General features: G+C 45.6%; 1 protein-coding gene across 1 annotated transcript in view; it reads right to left on the bottom strand.

Moving 5' to 3' along the window:
* Positions 1 to 19,004, bottom strand: part of LOC144694013 (rho guanine nucleotide exchange factor 26-like) — a 210,022-nt gene extending 191,018 nt beyond the window's left edge. The window contains exons 1-2 of the mRNA XM_078564337.1: positions 17,305 to 19,004; positions 15,889 to 16,688 (exon numbers count right to left, since the gene is read on the bottom strand). Coding sequence (XP_078420463.1) covers positions 15,889 to 16,563 — 675 coding nt within the window. The 5' untranslated portion in view covers positions 16,564 to 16,688; positions 17,305 to 19,004. The remainder of the gene's footprint in view (positions 1 to 15,888; positions 16,689 to 17,304) is intronic.
* Between the last annotated feature and the right edge of the window lie 1,017 nt (positions 19,005 to 20,021).

Raw genomic sequence — 20,021 nt, 5'->3', positions numbered from 1 at the left:
TAAAACCACAGAATGATAAAGTACAGAAGGAAGCCATTTGGCCCATTATTCCTGTGGCTTCTCTGTCCTTGATGGTACAACTTTACCCATCCTCATCCACCAGTATGACATCTCACATTTACAAAATCAGTTTCTCTCTGTCGCTTTGCTAGGCAAAGTCTCAATTCCATCCTAAATCAGGCCAATTTCATACCTTGCACCAGAGTCCACAGATATTGGAGCTCACTTACACGTGCTAGGAGCTATATACATTGACACATAGGGCCCTGTCCTTTGCAGACAGGAGGATCATGTCCATGCATTGTGCCTTTTTCAACTAAACAAAAGCTTGGGGGGGTCAGCCATTCCCTGGTTCATTCCCCATGGCAATGTCTTGACCAATCAGAGTCCACCTGCCTGGTTTGAATTTAAACAATAGCTTGGCAGTTGACCGTTCCCTGGAGCATTCTCCATGGCAATGCCTCTACCAATCAGAGTCCACTTGCCAACCAATCAGCATCCTCTTGCTGGGAGTCGGAGCAGAGCTGCAGGGGACAGTCAGGAGCTGAGCAGCACGCTGTTTCACTGTTTCAGCTGCTGTGAAGCTGCAGTCCGGGAAAAAGAGAGAAAAAAAGCAACTATAACATCACTGGAAGCTAGCAAGTTGATTGGCCGGTAAGTGCTCAGTCTAAGGGAGTGTGTGTGAGAAACCAGCTTAGGGTGGGCGCGTTAAGGTTAAGGTATAAATAAAAAGAACTAAAGCTTTAAAATAATAAACCAAAATTTGAAAACTTTAAAATTAAAATCAAACAATAAAGATAAAAAAAGGCAATAAAAATAAAGCAATTTAAACAAACATCTGAAACACATACCTTGTAGTTAAGAAGCATAGAACCTTTAACGTTCAATAAGCACAGTAAATTGCACCATACATAGGAAGAAAGTAATTAAAGTAAATTTACTAAATAAATAGCTTAGAATGGCGGGACAGGTGTTATGTTGCAGCTGTGAGATGTGGGAGCTTTTGGACGCCAAGACGATCCATGACAAACACGTCTGCAGGGAGTGTAAGCAGCTTGAGAAATTCTGGATCAGGATTATTGACCTGGAAGCCAAAATGCAGACACTGCGCAACATAAGGGAGGGGGAGAAATGCCTGATACTTTGTTCCAGAAGACAGTCACACCTCTTAGAAGAGGGTCATCTGTTTGGTCAGCAATGAGGGACAGGAGGCTGTGGCTGTCAGTGAGGCAGGAGTGGGACCGAGCAGACAGTAGGGGAGGAGCCTCAGGCTTTGCAATTGTCAAACAGGTTTGAGGTGCTCACAGCCTGTGTGGATGAAATCGAAGTCTGCAAGGTGGGAGAAGCAGGTTCCGGTTTGTGGGGCACTGGCATCAGTACCGGGAGAAGTGGGGGCTGTACCGTTAGGATGGTTTACACCTGAACCATGCTGGGGCGAGTGTCCTCACAAATTACATAACTAGGAAAGTAGAGAGGGCTCTAAGCTAAACAAGATGGGTGAGGGATCAAGCTTGGGTAGCAATTCAAGTGATAGAGTCAAGACAAGAGAGCAAAATAGTAATATGAGAAATGAGCGTCAGAGAATGGCAGGAAGGAACAGAGAGAAAAAACCTAAGAATACATCAACAGTCAAGGCTAGATGTTACAAAGGTAAGAAAAAGACAAAACTGAAGGCTCTCTATCTGAATGCATGTAGCATTCATAACAAAGCAAATTAATTGAAGGCCCACATTGAAGTATGTAAATATGATCTGTCAGCAATTACAGAGATGTGGCTGCAGGACGACAAGGATTGGGTCCTTAATATTGAAGGGTACATGATATTCAAGAAGAATAGGAAGCTAGGTGAAGGTGCAGGGATAGCACTGTTAATCAAAGAGGGCATTGATTTAATAGTTAGAGATGACCTTGGTTCAGGAGGTCAGGATGAAGAATCGGTTTGGGTGGAGATGAGGAATAGTAGGGGAAAAATGTCATTAGTGGGGATGGTCTACAGACCCCTAACAATAGCCATAGTGTAGAACAAAGTATTCAAGAGAAAATATTGTCTGCTGGTGATAAAGGGACAGCAATAATCATGGGTGATTTTAATCTACACATGAACTGGAAAAATAAGATTGGCAATAGTAGCCTAGATGAGGAGTTCTTAGAATGCTTTTGAGATAGTTTCTTAGAGCAGAATGTTCTGGAACCAACCAGAGAGCAGCTTTTATTAGACTTGGTATTGTGTAACGTGACAGGATTAATTAATGACCTCAGAGTAAAGGCACCCCTAGGTAGCAGTGATCAGAATATGATTGAATTTTACATCCAGTTTGAAAGGGAGAAGAGTGGGTCTAAGACTAGTATCTTAAACTTAAATAAGGGCAACTATGTGGGGATGAAAGCTGAGCTAGCTGAAGTGAACTGGGAAACTAGGCTAGAGGATAGGTCAATAGAGAAGCAGTGGCAGACATTTAAGGGGATATTTCAGAGTATTCAGAATAAGTACATTCCTACTACAAAGAAAAATTCTAAGGGGAGGACCCATCATCCGTGGTTAACTAAAGAAGTTAAGGAAAGCATCAAACTTAAGGAAAAAGCATATAACTGTGCAATGATGAGTGGCAGGACAGATGATTGGACAGAATATAAAGAATGGCAAAGAATAACAAAAAGGATAATCAGGAGAAAGAAATTAGAGTATGAGAGGAAGCTAGCTAGAAATGTAAAACTGGATAGCAAGAGTTTCTACAGGTATTTGAAAAGGAAAAGAGCAAGTGAAGTGAGAGTTGGTCCTCTAGAGAGTGACAGTGGGGAGTTAATAGTAGATAATAGGGAAATGGCGGAAGAAATTAACAAATATTTTGCTTCTGTGTTCACTATAGAGGATACAAAAAACATTCCAGTAATAGCTGCAAATCAAGAGGAGAATGAGAGAAAGGAACTTGCTGAAATTGAAATCACCAGGGAAACGGTACTCAGCAAATTGATGGAGATGTGGGCTGGCAAGAAGTCTCCGGGTCCTGATGGACCACATCCTAGGGTCTTAAACAAGGTGGCTAATGAGGTAGTCGGTGCACTGGTGTTAATTTTCAAAAATTTGCTAGATTCTGGAAAGGTTCCATCAGATTGGAAAGTAGCAAATATAACTATTCAAGAAGGGAGGGAGGCAGAAAACCGGAAACTATAGGCCAGTTAGCTTGATAGCTGTCGTGGGGAAGTTATTAGAATCGATCATTAAGGAGGTTATAGTTGGGCACTTAGAAGGCAATAGGGAAGAGTAAGCACGGTTTTGTGAAAGGAAAATCATGTTTCACCAATTTATTGGAGCTTTTTGAAGGAGTAACATGCGCAGTGGATAAAGGGGAGCCTGTAGATATTCTGTACTTAGATTTCCAGGAGGCATTTGATAAGGTGCCACATCAAAGATTATTATGGAAAATAAAAGTACATGGTGTAGTGGTAACATATTAACATTGATAGAAGATTGGCTGCTGGCAGGCAGAAAGCAGAGAGTAGGCATAAATGGGTCTTTTTCTGATTGGCAGGATGTGACAAGTGGAGTCCCACAGGGGTCTGTACCGGACCCTCAACTTTTTACAATTTACATCAATGACTTAGATGAGGTGAGTGAAGACATGGTAGCTAAATTTTCAGATGACACAAAGATAGGTAGAAAAGTTGTGAAGAGGACATGAGGAGGTTGCTGATGGATATAGTTAGGTTGAATGAGTGGGCAAAGATCTGGCAAATGGAATTTAATGTGGGAAAATGTGAAGTTGTTCATTTTGGCAGGAAGAACAAAAAAACAGAGTATTAATGGAGAACAGCTGCATAATTCTGAGGTGCAGATGGATCTAGGTATTCTAATTCATGAGTCATAAAAAGTTAGTATGCAGGTACAGCAAGTAATTAAGAAGGCTAATGGAATGCTATCCTTTATTATGAGAGGGATTGAACATAAAAGTTTGTTATGCTTCAGTTATACAGGGCATTGGTGAGACCGCACCTCGAATACTGTGTGCAGGAGGAGGTTTACGAGATTGACACCTGGAATGAGTGGGTTGTCTTATGAGGAAAGCTTGGACAGACTGGGCTTGTTTCCACTCGAGTTTAGAAGTATGAGGGGTGATTTGATTGTATACAAGATTCTGAACGGCCTTGACAAGGTAGATGTCGAAAGGAAATTTCCTCTTGTGGGTGGGTCCAGAACTAGGGGGCACTGTTTTAAAATTAGGGGCTGCCCTTTTTGGGACAGAGATGAGGAGAAATTATTTCTCTCAGAGGGTTGTGCGACTTTGGAACTCTCTGCCACAGAAGATGGTGGAGACGGGGTCATTGAATATTTTTAAGGCAGAGGTAGATAGATTCTTGTTGGCAAGGGAATCAAAGGTTATCGGGGTTAGATGGGAATGTGGAAATCAAAACACAAGACGATCAGCCATGATCTCATTGAATGGCTTGAGGGGCCGAATGGACTGTTCCTATTTCTTATGTTCTCTTTGCATGCAGTATAAATTGTTGTTCCCTTTATAATTAGTATTCTTACGTATCTGTCCTGATGAGTGCAAGACAAAAAGCTTTGTCGGCATGACTTTCTATCAGCAATACTTTAGACCTTCCTTAAAACCTGCTTCTTTGACCTGTACCTCTTTATGTGGTTCTTTGTCAAATTTTCTTTGGTAAGCCTCTTATGAAGCACCTTGGTAAGTTTTATTATGTTAAAGATGCTAAGTGGTAAATATTATGTTAAATAAATGCAAGTTGTTGTTGCTGTTGAATGTGCTATATTAACCATTACCACGATGTCTGAGCTCAGCTTAGTGCTAGGGCTCTCGCTTCTATGTCAGAAAGTTGTGGGTTCAAGCCACTCCCCAACAGACTGGAGCATATAGTCCAGTCTGATCCCACAGTACAGAGATCCTAGAGTGGGAGCCTGCAATGTCAGAAGTGCTAACTTTAATCAAAAACCCCATCTCTTTGTTTGGGGTTAATGGTAAATTATCTATTCGGCCATTCAAAGGTCAGGCATTCTCCTGGTGTCCAGCCCAACATTCATCTTTCAACTGACATTGCCAGAAGATACTTGCGCCCTCTGGTCTGTCTAGTGTGAATATGAACTCAGGACCCAGGCTTAAAGAGGTAAAATCTTGGCTCTAAGGTGGGTCCACAACGGAAGAATTAAATTACATAGCTTCTTTCCTGACCACAGGACATACCAAAGCACTTTACAGTCAATGAATGACTTTTGAAGTGTAGTTGCTGTTACAAACGTAGGAAACGCAGCAGTCAATTTGTGCACAGCAAGCTCCCACAAACAGAAATGAAATAAATGACTAGGGAATCTATTTTAAATGAGGGACAAGTGATGGCTGCAGCTTTAGGAGTACGCCCCTATTCTTCAAGTGGTGCTGTGGGATCGGTTACATCCACCTGAGAGAGCAGACAAAGCCTTGGTTAACTTCTCATTCATAAGGCAGCACCTCCAAAGGTGCAGCACTCCCTGAGTACCTGTGGCAGCCCCGAATTTTCTGCTCAAGTCCCTCGAATCCACAAACTTCCTTCTCAGCCAGAGGTGAGAATGCCACCCACTGAGGCAGAGAGATACTGATACATAAACTAAACCTCTCAGCAGTCAATTGACTGTTCACCGGTGAATTTCCATCCCCCCCCAACATCCTACACGTAGACTGCGATAACTCAGAACCTCTCCATCAAATAATGTTCCTGCTTGTCACAGCCTCTGTTCCTGCTGCATTTTATAAATCAGGTGATAGCAATGCATGAGCACCATGTCAAGAAACGGTTCCTCCTACAGTCATCGGTTGCTCCAGTAATGGAATGACTGCAGAAGGTCAAGACGCTCTGGTTACAGAGAGAGACAATAGGAGACCGATGAAAGAGTGAAACAGAGACAGGGAGCAATGTAGCTGTTGTTCCTTCTCCTCCTCAAAGAGAGAAAGACAAAAAAGGAGTAACAGAAAGGCAGAAATAGTTGGAGGGAGACTGGGAAAGAGAGACAGAAATGAAAGAGAAAGACAAAAGGAGGGAAAGAGAGAGCGAGAGAAAAGGTCAGTAGGAACAAGCAAGGTGTTGTCCCATGCAACAGAAATGAGATACGGTGAAAACAGTCGTGTTTTCCAAGTTTCATTCAGCTCCTTCGCAGACAGCACCTGCGGCCAGCTTTAGTTATCAATGCGGGAGCAGGCTACAGCCCCCAGTTGTTCCGGCAACTCAGCATGTCTTGAAAACTCAGTCAAAGACCAGCGCATACCACATAACTGCTCAGTATCATGACAAAATAAACCCACACAACCCCCTACAAAAACACTGCTTCTAGTACAATGCACCCACCACCCCCCTCACCTCCTTCTAGACACTGGGGGACTGGGAAAGAGAGAGAGGGGGAGGGAGAGAGAGAGAGAGAGAGGGGGGAGGGAGAGAGAGCGAGAGGGGGAGGGAGAGAGAGCGAGAGGGGGAGGGAGAGAGAGCGAGAGGGGGAGGGAGAGAGAGGGGGAGGAAGAGAGAGAGAGAGGGGGAGGAAGAGAGAGAGAGAGGGGGAGGGAGAGAGAGTGAGGGGGGGAGAGAGAGAGAGGGGGAGGGAGAGAGAGTGAGGGGGGGAGAGAGAGAGAGGGGGAGGGAGAGAGAGAGAGGGGGAGGGAGATAGAGGGGGAGGGAGAGAGAGAGAGGGGGAGGGAGAGAGAGAGAGGGGGAGGGAGAGAGAGAGAGGGGGAGGGAGAGAGAGAGAGAGGGGGGAGGGAGAGAGAGAGAGGGGGGAGGGAGAGAGAGAGAGAGGGGGGAGGGAGAGAGAGAGAGAGGGGGGAGGGAGAGAGAGAGAGAGGGGGAGGGAGAGAGAGAGAGAGGGGGGAGGGAGAGAGAGAGAGAGAGGGGGGAGGGAGAGAGAGAGAGAGGGGGGAGGGAGAGAGAGAGAGGGGGAGGGGGGGAGAGAGAGAGAGGGGGAGGGAGAGAGAGAGAGAGGGGAGGGAGAGAGAGAGAGAGGGGGAGGGAGGGAGAGAGAGAGGGGGAGGGAGGGAGAGAGAGGGGGGGAGGGAGAGAGAGAGGCGGGGGGGGGGAGGGAGAGAGAGAGGCAGGGAGGGAGAGAGAGAGAGAGAGGGGGAGGGAGACTCTGCACTGCAAACATGTTCAAGGATCACTGGAAATCACTCCCTGTCAGCCCTCCACAGTAAGTATTAGTAAACTGTAAACCGCAGGCATCTCCAGAGCTGTGGCCAACTGTACTTCATCTGTCAACTGCACATTTGCACTCCTCAAAGGAATTGGGAACAGGAACCCTAGCCAGTTATTCCCATTCACTCCCTCAGCTTCTCCAGGAAGACAAGTAGCTTCTACAGCAGCGATCGCTGAAGGACTGCACCTGGGATTTCCCGAACCCACTATTACACAGTGCATTTAGCCAATATGCCAGCAGGTTGCACAATAAACATAATGCACAGCTGAGAGAAGCTGACTGGCAAACCAGTCCCCTGATAAACGCCTTTAAGCTGCCACAAAGGGCTGCCATTTCTATAGCGCCGGTCACAACCTCAAGTCATCCAAAGTGCTGTACAGCCAACGAAGTACCTTGCAATGTAGTCGTTGTTGTAACGCGGACAATGCAGCAACCAATTTATGCACAGCAAGCTCCCACAAACAGCAGTGTGATAGTGATCAGATAATCTGGTTTCTTATTAGTGATGTTGAATGAGAGATAAATACTGACCAGGATCGCAGGGAGAGCTCATCGCCAAAAAAGGTGGCATGGTATCCTTTACGTCCACTCGACACGTGGCCTCTGTTTAATGTCTCATTCAAAAGTCAGCACCACCAACAGTGCAGCACTTCCCAGTACCGCACTGCAAATGTCTCAGACCTCACGAGTGGGATTCGAAATCAGAAACGTGAGTGTTACCAACTGAGTCACGACCGACACTGAAAGGACTGGGCCCCAGCTCCAAGCGGAAACAGGCCATCCAGCCTAACACAATCTACACAGAGTTTATGCTAAATAAGAGCCTCCCCCTATCCTATCTACGTGTCCTTCTAGCCTTTCTTCCCCCAGGTAATTGCCTAGCTTCTCTTAAAGGCATCCATGTTATTTACCTCAACTGCTCCTTGTGGTAGTGGCCTACACTGAGGACGAAGGAAGGAGCGCGCGTGTGTGCCATCGTATATTATTTTATCACCTTCACCTTTAAACAGGATCAGTCTAGTAGCCAATGAACAATAACACCAAAAAACATGTCAGCTTTATAGAGGAAATATAAACTCTGCCTGTAAAGAATGCTAAGTGAGCTGAAATGATACATGACAGTAATTGAATCTGAAACTCCAGCTGTAAATTGCCCCAGCTTTGATCTTGCTCCTTATCAGGGCTCAAGCACATCTTCGATTAAATTACTGTCTTCAGCCTCACTCTCAGTCATCTATTATCCAATGCGCATTGGACCAAAAATGGCCACAACTGGGAGCTGGAGATCACAGTCAGTTGTAAAAATGAGGGTCGGGTTGCCAACCTTCCAGAATTGCCCTTGAGCCTCCAAGAATTAATAATCTCAAAAAGACTGCTGAAAGCAACGAGAGAATAGAAATCACTCAGTGGGGCACTAAGTTTTTTATTTCATTTTCTTTGAACATTTTTGTCTATTTGTCATGGGGAAACAGCAGAACAGAATGTTAATTGGTTTATAGTCCAGAATCACCCCATCATCGGGTAACAAGGCAACTATTTGTTGCCTGGTTAGACACAGGAAGATTGATGTGTTGGGCAACCAATGACAGGAGTGTGGGGGCGGAGCAACTGCAGGGGAGACGTCACTGATGAAGCCTCCAAGAATATGTCCAACCAGAGACATCATCTCTCTGTTAAGTGAGTCAATGTGAAACCATTTTAGCCACATCTGGGACTAGTGGGATTTAAAAAAATTCTTTCGAGTTATCAACAGTCACAGATTGCAACTCTTTCGAGTATAATCACAGTTCTTGGTTTCCGGGAGTGGGACATGAACCCACAACCCTCTGATTCAAAGGCGAGGGTGCTATGAACTGAGCCACAGCTGACACCTCAACTAGTGGGATTTAATTGGGACAGAGTTCCTTACTCCAGTAATAGAGTCATGGAGGTCTACAGCACAGAAGGACATGCAGCAGCCAATTTGCACACAGCAAGATCTCACAAATAACAATGATAATCTGATGCTCAAAAGGAGCATGAACAGGATGTAGGAACAAACAAAAACTTTAATTTTTATACCGTCTTTCATGATTTAAGGGTGCCCCAAAAAACTTTACAGCCAAATCAAATACTTTTGAAGTAATATCACTGTAGGAAACACGGCAGTCAATTTGTACACAGCAAGTTCCCACAAACAGCAATGAGATAAATGACCAAAGAATCTGTTTCTGCGATGTTGATTGAGGGATATAAATATTGGCCAAGGCACTGGGGAAGAGTCCCCTGCCCTTCTTCAGAATAGTGCCCTGGGCTCGTTCACATCCAACCCAGGAGGGCAAACGGAGCCTCAGTTCAACATCTCATCTGAAATATGGCACCTCCAACAGTGTGCAGCGCTCCCTCAATACTGCACAGGGAGTGACAACCCTGTTATAGGGCTACAACACTCAATTCTCCACAAGATGGTTCCTGAGTAAGGGACCCTACTGGGAGCAACGGGTTGATGAATTTACACTGCAATCTTCACATCTGTGTTTACAATAACACTACGCACGGGAAACCAGGGCAATTCTGACCCTCATATGTTTCTGAAACATTTGTTAGACTGTTTTCGGCACCACCCTCTGACTGAGTCTATTCACATCAGAGTGGTCACCGGGCATAGTGGCACCAATGTGCCAGCGGGGAAACTGTACTTGACCTAGTACAAAGAGGCCATGCATTCCAATCATTTCATTAGTAAGTCACTAATTACAGAGTGAAGTCGGCATTCGCTTGCTTTTCATTAAAAAACGTTGGGGTATGATCCACTGCTTTAAGGCTAGAATCTGTAATCGTGAGGATTATTCAGTCCAGACTTCAGTTAGTAGCACTGTTACCATAGACAACAGTCCCGATATAGGGCGCTCTAAGGAACAGAAGGACCAACATAGTGACACTCTCATGCCCTCTACACTGGCAGATGAATTTGGGTCTGTGCCAATGGATGTTAGCAGTACCAGCGCTGACATATAGATGACAATTCAGCCAATCCTTAAATAAAAAGGGGTGCCACATAACCTCAAAGGACAGCTTTCAGTCTGGCTGGACTTAGAATTACAGAGTCATACAGCATTGAGGGAGGCCATTCAGCCCATTGTGCTTGTGCCAGCTCTCTGAAAGAGCGATCCAATTAGTTCCACTCTTTTCACGTATTTATCCAATTCCCTTCTGAAAGTTACCACTGAATCTGCTCCCATCACCCTTTCAGGCAGTGCATAACAGATCATCAAAACTTGCTGTGTAAAAAAAAAACTCTCATCTCCCCAGGTTCGAATCCCACCACGGCAGATGGTGGAATTTGAATTAACTAAAAATCTGGAATTAAAAGTCCAATGATGACCGTGAAATCGTTGTCGGAAAAACCCATCTGGTTCACTAATGCCCTTTAGGGAAGGAAATCTGTCGTCCTTACCTGGTCTGGCCTACATGTGACTCCAGGCCCACAGCAATGTGGTTGACTCTTAAATGCCCTCTGAACTCAGTTGTATCAAACCGCTACAAAGTCTAAAAGTAATGAAACCGGACGGACCACCCGGCATCGACCTAGGTACCGGAAATAACAACAACAACAAACTCAGCCCTGTCGACCCTGCAAAGCGTTCCATACTAACATCTGGGGACAAATGCCAAAATTGGGAGAGCTGTCTCACAGACTAGTCAAGCAACACCCTGACATAGTCAACCTCACGGAATCATAGCTTACAGAAAAAGCCCCAGACACCACCATCACCATCCCACTGGCAGGACAGACCCAGCAGAGGTGGCGGCACAGTCGGGAGGAAGTTGTCCTGGGAGTCCTCAGCATTAACTCTGGACCCCATGAAGTCTCATGGCATCAGGTCAAACATGGGCAAGGAAATCTCTTGCTGATTACCACGTACCACCCTCCCTCAGCTGATGAATCCTCATGTGGAGGATCACTTGGAGGAAGCACTGAGGCTGGCAAGGGCACAGAATGTACTCCGGGTGGGGGGGCTTCAATGTCCATCAACAGGAGTGGCGTGGTAGCACCAGTACTGATTAAGCTGGGTGAGTCCAAAAGGACATAGCTGCTAGGCAGGTGGTGAGGGAACCAACAAGAGGGAAAAACACACTTGACCTCATCCTCACGAACCAGTCTGCCGCAGATGCATCTGTCCATGACAGAATCGGTAGGAGTGACCACTGCACAGTCTTTGGAATACCCTCCATCGTGTCATGTGGCACTGCCACTGTGCTAAATGAGATAGATTTTGAGCAGATCTAGCAACTCAAGATTGGGCATCCATGAGGTGCTGTGGGCCATCAGCAGCAGCAGAATTGTACTCGAACACAATCTGTAACCTCATGGCCTGGCATATTCCCCACTCTACTGTTATTATCAAGCCAGGGGATCAACCCTGCTTCAATGAAGAGTGCAGGAGGGCATGCCAGGAGCAGCACCAGGCATACCTAAAAATGAGGAGACAACCTGGTGAAGCTATAACACAGGACTACTTGCATGCCAAACAGCATAAGCAGCAAGTGATGGGCAGAGCTAAACGATCCCAACAACCAATGGATCAGATCTAAGCTCTGCAGTCCTGCCACAGACAGTTGTGAATGGTGGTGAACAATTAAACAACTCACTGCAGGAGGAGGCTCCACAAATATCCCCAACCTCAATGATGGAGGAGCCCAGTACATCAATGCAAAAGATAAGGCTGAAGTATTTGCAGCAATCTTCAGCCAGAAGTGCGAATAGATGATCCATCTCAGCCTCCTCCAGAGGTCCCCAGCATCACAGATGCCACTCTTTAGCCGATTCAATTGACTCCACGTGATATCAAGAAACAGCTGAAGGCACTGAATATGGGGCCTAACAATAATCCGGCAATAGTGCTGAAGACTTGTGCTCCAAAACTTTCCAAACCCCCAGCCATGCTGTTCCAGTACAGCTACAACACTGGCATCTACCCATCTATGTGGAAATTTGCCAAGGTATGTCCTGTACAGAAAAAGCAGGACAAATCCAATGTAGCCAATTACTGCCCCATCAGTCTACTCTCAATCATCAATAAAGTAATGGAAGGGATCATCGACAGTGCTATCAAGCAGCACTTGCTTAGCAATAACCTGCTCACTGATGCCGTTTGGGTTCCACCAGGGCCACTCAGCTCCTGACCTCATTACAGCCCTGGTTTAAACATGGGCAAAAGAGCTGAACTCCAGAGGTGAGGGGAGAGTGACCACCCTTGATATCAAGGCCGTATTTGACCGAGCGTGGCATCAAGGAACCGTGGCAAAACCGGAGTCAATGGGAATCAGGGCAAAAACTGTCCACTGGTTGGAGTCATACCTAGCACAAAGGAGGGTGGCTGTGGTTGTTGGAGGTCAGTCATCTCAGCTCCAGGACATAAATGCAGGAGTTCCTCAGGGTAGTGTCCTAGGCCCAACCACCTTATGCTGCTTCATCAATTACCTTCCTTCCACCATAAGGTCAGAAGTGGGGATGTTCGCTGATGATTGCACAATGTTCAGCACCATTCATGACTCCTCAGATACTGAAGCAGTCCATGTCCAAATGCAGCAAGACCTGGACAATATCCAGGCTTGGGCTGACAAGTGGCAAGTAACATTCATGTCACACAAGGGCCAGGGGATTGTCATCTCCAATAAGAGAGAATCTAACCATTGCCCCTTAATGTTCAATGGCATTACCATCACTGAATCCCCCACTATCAACATCCTGGGGGTTACCATTGACCAGAAACTGAACTGGACTAGCCATATAAATACTGTGGTTACAAGAGCAGGTCAGAGGCTAGGAATCCTGTGATGAATAACTCACTTCCTGACTCCCCAGAGTCTGACCACCATCTACAAGGCACAAGTCAGGAGTGTGATGGAATACTCCCCACTTGCCTGGGTGAGTGCAGCTCCCACAACACTCAAGAAGCTTGACACTGTCCAGGACAAAGCAGACTGCTTGATTGGCACCACATCCACAAACATTCACTCCCTCTACCACTGACGCACAGTAGCAGCAGTGTGTACCATCTACAAGATGCATTGCAGGTGTTCACCAAGGCTCCTAAGTCAGCACCTTCCAAACCCACGACCACTACCATCTAGAAGGACAAGGTCAGCAGATTGTTGGGGACACCACCACTTGGAAGTTCCCCTCCAAGTCACTCACCATCCTGACTTGGTAACATGTGGCCGTTCCTTCACTGTTGCTGGGTCAAAGTGCTGGAACTCCCTCCCTAACAGCACTTGTACACACACCATATGGACTACAGCTGTTCAAGAAGGCAGCTCACCACCACCTTCTCAAGGGCAACTAGGGATGGGCAATAAATGTTGTCCCAGCCAGTGAGCCCACATCCTGTGAATGAATTTTTAAAGATGTTCTTTTTCCAATTAACTTAAAACTCCTATGAAACAGTGTTCTGAAGACTCCATTGGTACTTTGTAGCACGTGGCCAAATTCATCTATTGAAATGTCGGCCCTTAGTCTGCTACGGGTGGTCATGACATCAAGGGAAGTGGTGGACAGGTAAAGCTCGGAGTACACAGAATCACAGAATAGTACAGCACGTCATCCCTGTGGAAGGCTTGGGTCTGTGGTGTACTCTCATGTCAGTCAGGGAGGGGGGAGTGTGATGCACAGACACTCTAGGGGGCTTTCTTGAGAGTTTTGATATAAACCCCGGGCCATGGGAGAAGCTTGCCCAGGATCGCTGCAGCCAAATAAAAAGGGTGGTAGCCTCCTTCAAAGGTAAGTGCGTGTCAGGGGCAGGGAGAAAATGCAGGAAGAGGAAATCCCAAGTGAGCAGCTCCTCCGGGGCTCGGTCATCTGCGGTATCCTGTCCTATTTGCAGCAGAGCCTTCCAGCCGCAAATCAGTCACCTGGCACCCACCAGAACCCTACCAAATACTCCAAATGATGGCCAAGGTCAACTTTGCCTCAAAGGATTAACAACATGACCTTGAAGCAAGCGACAGACAGGTAAAGCTAGGAATACATAGAGTTAGGGGAGGTGGTGGTATAGTGGTGCTGTAACTAGACTAGTATCTCAGAAGCCCAGAGTAATGCTTCGGCGACCTGGGTTCGAATCTTACCATAGGTGGAGCTTGGATTTAATTTAAAAAATCTGGAATTAGAAGTCTAATGATGACCATGAAACCATTGTTGTAAAAACCCATCTGGTTCACTAATGCCCTTTAGGGAAGGAAATCCTTCCCTGGTCTGGCCTATGTGTGACTCCTGACCCACAGCAATTTGGTTGACTCTTAAATGCAATTAGGAATGGGCAATAAATGCTGGCCTGGCCAGTGATGCCCACATCCAATGAATTAAAAAACTGCAGCACAGAAGGAGACCACTTGGCCCATTCCAGTCAGTCCCATTCTTTCTCCATCTCTCAATAATTTATCCAACTCCCTTCAGAAGGCTCCTGCTGAACCTGTATCCAACACCAAAACCAGCAGTGCATTCCACATCCTAACCACTCATTCCCATTTGAAAGTTCCCAGAAAGCATACAGAAGCTTTTCCCCATCAATATTAGAATCAAAAAGGTGCAGAAGGAGAAATCGTCGGTTAAGATGTGCCAGGGCAGGTAAATCAGCCCCGGTTTAGGAAGATTGTGGGTTCATGCTATGCTTCAGCCTTTAAGCACATTGTCCAGGCTGACACACCAGGTACACCAGGAGGACTACATTACCAGGAACCAAAGCCCGATCTGTCTATTCAGGTGATATTTAAAGCGCCCATGGTACCTGTTCAAAATGGAGTAGAATAGAGAGTTCTCTAAGTGTTCTTTCTCAAGCATCAGCGGGGAAACAGATTAACGGACTTTTCACTTGACGAGACCTTGCTGTGTGTAAATTATCTGCTGTATTTGCTTATGTAACAACATCTCATAGACCACTTTGGGGCAGCCTCAAAGATGTGAATGTAACAGGGGTGGAACTCTAACACACTGGACAATCCCAGGGAAGAGAGATGGTGAAGGAGCCCAGCACAGGCCATCATGTTGAACAAAACCATTGTTGATTCAATCGAAGCACGCACGATTATCACTACCAAAGTCACAAATCAATATAAAATGCACCTGAATTAACCCAAGTAAATAGGTGGATTAAACACTGAAGTTGAACAATAACTGAAAGTTGCATTTTTTAAATTGTTCACTCCTAACATGGAGCCTGACCTACCTATGTAATGAAATGCATGAACTCCAATATGTGCCTCCCAGCGGGTGAAGCTCTTCTTCTGGGACAATCAGGTATTGTACCAGGAAGAAACACTGATGGAAAAGTGAAGCCCATTGACGCCCATCACAATAGTAATCCAACTTGTCCAGCCTAATGCTCGAAAGCTGCTTGAACATAGGAGGATCAGAGCAGGTGGAGGCCATTCAGCCTTCGAGCCTGTTCTGCCATTCAAATAGATCATGGCAGTTTATGTATCATAAATATTTTGTTCACTGGCCAAAAGTAGTTATTGACCAGGCACTAAGCTTACGCAGCCCTTTTCCCTTCACATCTTAACCTGATTAATGTGCCTTGGTTCCATATCCCTTCAAGGCCCCCAATTAACAAAAATCCACCGATTTCAGTTTTGACATTTCAATTCACCCTCCGGCCTCAACAGCTTGTTTGAGGGAAGAAGATCTCCCGATTCCCACTACCAAGACTGATTGGGTCTTTGAACCAACAAACACTTACTTTTCCTCTGCCCAAGCTGAAGAACTTCTCCTTATCCTCCAGGACGGTCTTGAGATTGGGCTGGGACCGGCGATTGTTATTCTTTACACTTGACGTGTTGTCAAAATGAATCCCACTGACCACCGCTCTTCGATACGAGGTGGACCTCAGCCCCCGGCGGAGCTGACCTGGACTCTCCAGTTCAGGGTCTGTGTCTCCCTCTAGCTCCAGCTTCGGAATAAGCGGGGCGCTGAGGGTCTCTACCATACTCTGCACCCGCCGACTTCTCGTACCAACCTCCAGGTTCTGATTGTTTTGATGATGGTTCTTGATTTTAATTCCCGACGCTAAGTCCTTGGGAATGATCTGCTGCGTTCCATTCTTCAACGAAACGGCGCTGTTGGTGCTCAGGACAAGGTGCTGCTTCTCAGGTGTTGGAAGGGAATGGGTGGAGGCTTGCCTCTGGAGGAGGAGCCGGTCATCTGGGGAAGGGTGAACATTCCCGTTATGGGTGGGGACATTTCCGTCCACTGGGAAATCCGTCACCAGGACACCATCGATTTGGTACGAGGATGGTCTCGGTCTGCTACGTCGGTTCAAATACCTTGTATTGGGCGATTTGGGAGTGGGTCTCCTCTTCCGCCACAGTGGAGTTATGGCAAGATTGGACAGGTCAACCTCACTTTCCTGATCCATCCTTGTCGGTCGCGGTCACACATCAGCTTGACACAGGCGATCTCCCACAAAACTCCATCTCCTTAACTCCTTTAGGACTTCAGTGCGGGGACTGGAGTCACATGTAGGCAGGAACGGAGGTGGTGCTGTCGGGTAACGAAAGAAGTTGCATTTAAAACACTTCATCAAGCTCAAATCCATGGAATATTACAACAGAGGGGAGGGGGGAGGGGGGGGGAAAGAAATAAGGGAATTAAAAGCTGCGCCAAACAAGCCTTGTTAGTTGAAAGGCATAAAGGTGTAACGGCATCTCATTTATTTTTCCATCCTTCTCGCTTCAGAGTTAATTTTTAAAAGAAGGATAGCTGCAAATCTGTCACAAAATCTGAAAATGTTGACGCTGTATCATCGATCAGTCTGAGATCATGGAGCACTGACCCAAATGTCATCGGTTCACAAACCACTGTGGCAAGTTGTGAAACTAAATTCAGTAAATGTACTAAGCTGTGGGTTGGCAGCAGAACTAAACCACTTTAAAAGCCATCAGGTTGCCACAAAAACCCAAAGGGCTCATTAATGCCCTTCCAGAAAGAGAATCTGCCCCCTCTATCCCATTCTGGTCTACACGTGACTCCAGTCCCACACTTCAGTCCTCTAAAGCGGCCCATTCATTATATATTAGTCCATTAATATTTTGGGGGTCTAAGCCTTTCAGAACAGTTACACAAGTTATATATATATATATGGGAAACATGAACTTGCCTTTTATATTTCAGAAATGGCTCTCCTTCCATCGCCTCACAAAAACAAAATTGGGATTAGTACGGTTCAACTTTCCCTTTTCATGCCCACTTTTTTTTTCTTTTCATTCACAGGATCGGGATGCCAATGGCAAGCCCAGCATTTGTGGTGAGCCGCATTCTTGAATACGAGCGGCTTGCAATGTCATTTCAGAGGCCAACTGAGAGTCAGCCACATTACTGTGGGTTTGGAGTCACATACAGATCAGACCAGGTAATGACAGCAGAATTCCTTCCTTAAAGGACATTAGAGAACTAGATGGCTTCTATGGTGATTTGGTAGTTTCACGCTCACCACTACTATCTTTTAATCTCAGATTTATTTAATTAACTGAATTGAAATTGCCCAGCTACCATGGTGGGATCTGAATTCACGACTAAGTCACTACCTTTGGATTATTAGTCCCGTAACTAAATACTATGTATCCCTGCCTCCCTGCTATATTCTTGTCTCAAATTAACTTTGGATGGAAGCCAATTATTTTCATCTCAATTTGTTTTTCCCCCCAGTTAACAGGCCATATAGCACAACGAATCAAACACAACCCGAGGAATTTCTTTTTAAATAACAGTCAGTAGCATACCACCATTGAACCAGATGAAATAACCCCTTCAGTCTCATCCTTCCTGAATACCAAGGCTATTGCCGCCCCATTCGCCTGACCAGGAGCCTGATATAAAGCACTATCTGTAGGATGACACCTCGAGCAATCCTCTCAGTACCGCACTTGGGAGTCCCAGCCTCCGTGACACTCTCAAGCCCTGGTGAGGGGCCCCAAGCCTCAGGCAACATATTCGCTAAGAGCTGAGAGTCCTCCTCTACTCAACTAGGCTGACACATCGACCAGACGAGCTTCAAAGAGATAAAAACTCAGAGCAAACAGCTCATACCTCCTTATCCCCCAGTTTCATGGTTTACACATCACCTTTTCTTTTAAAAAACAATACATTCTCAGAATGGAGACATCGTTGGCAATTGGGCATTTATTGACCCAGCGACAGTGAAGGTGATTGTGGACCTTCCTGGAACTCCTGCAAGATCCTTTGGTACAGTTTGGCACGAGTGAGTGGCTTGCTAGGGAGACAGTTAAAGGATCAACCACACCCAATGCCTGAAGACATTGCAGCTTTCACTTCTGAATTCAATGTGCATACAGGCCACTAGCAACAAATAGCCGGTTCAACAATCAAGAGTACTTACTTTCATAATAATTTGTAATAGGGAGATAAAAGGGATTTGAACACTGGAGATTTAAGTCCACTTTGCAATCAAACAATCCTATCTCACACAAAATAGGACATTCTGTTTTTTTCTAAGTTGTTTACTGTACTACTTTAGCACTTGTACTCCAGTAAAACCTTGAACAGAGGGTAGAAAATTAACGTAGAGAATATACATACAGACTCTGCAATCCATGTCCCATTACCAGTTGGATCTGATAGGAACATCCTCGTTGCCTGAAGATGTACAAGAAAGGGTTAAATTTGTTCTAACTTCAGTTTAATTAGAATCATCCCTTAAATGTTCCAGATAAGACATTTTTTTTAAAGAAATCCCCTAATCTGCCAGAGGAAAACAACTGAACAAGATATCGCCTGGCAGTCTCTCTAATTAATTTTTGAGACATTGTGCAACCAGTGTTTAGTTTAGGCATCAAAATATTGATTCGATAGAAAACCAGATTGCGGTGTCAAATTAAGAGAATATATAGTTGGACATGTGCAGAAATAAAAGGTTTTTTTTTTAATAAAAGACTGGAACGATTTAGATGCAAGTGAAACTTTGTAAACTGCTACGTGCAACCTGTGATCTGAAAATAATAGGTGAACCCTCTCAGCCGAAGGGAACGAGCGACCAGTTTCTCTCCCCAAGCGCCTCTTTAGATTAGGAACAAGGGAAAGGGAGAGAGAGAGAGAATCTGAGAATATCCGCTTTCCTTTCCCCCGCTCCCAAAAGCATTCAGAATGAAACTCAGAGATAAAAACAAAAAGCTAAAAGCTATGAAACTCACCCTCTCTCTCTCTACTTTCCCGCTGTAGCAATGGGGGTCATTGTCCCACAGTCCTTGCGGCAAGTTCCCATTGTACAACCTTCAGGCTACACACGGCGTTGGATGGGGATTTTCTTTGGGTTATATATCTCTCTCTCTCTCTCTCCACTCTTTCTTCTGCTGTTCCCCTGCACAGACCTGCCACTCTTCCGTTTTGCACTAATCCCCCGACCCTCTTGGGTCTCAGTGAAATTGAGCTTCGCTGAGCTTGGCAGGTTTAAGTGGCTGTGTCCCCGGCACCGTGAGAGACTTGAGTGTGGAGCGAAGTGGACTGGGGAGGGGGGGGTTGGGGATGATTCAATGTTGGTCCAAGTTCAAAGTGACGCAATGTGAATCCTGATTCCTTTAAAAAACCCCCCACCCCTCTCTACAGCAGCTCAGTGCCAATAACCGGGGCTAACAACATCCTCATTCTTGTCATTTCCAACTCACTCCCTTTCTTTTAAAAAGTTTTGAACTTTTGGGAGTTTTTTTTTCCGAATAGAAACCCCTAAAATATTCGCTGAAATGGCGCGCCTCCTTGTGGCCTCTTTCCGAATAGATTTGTAGGTTTTTCAACCTACTTTGATTATTGCTGGCAAACAATATTTTTATTTTGAAGACCAATTATTTCCTGTTAACCACTTTC

The sequence above is a fragment of the Cetorhinus maximus genome, chromosome 19, assembly GCF_964194155.1.
Source record: "Cetorhinus maximus chromosome 19, sCetMax3.hap1.1, whole genome shotgun sequence".
In the NCBI taxonomy this organism is placed as follows: domain Eukaryota; kingdom Metazoa; phylum Chordata; class Chondrichthyes; order Lamniformes; family Cetorhinidae; genus Cetorhinus; species Cetorhinus maximus.
The sequence above is the reverse complement of the archived record's forward strand: the minus strand, read 5'-3'. Positions and strand labels throughout refer to the sequence as shown.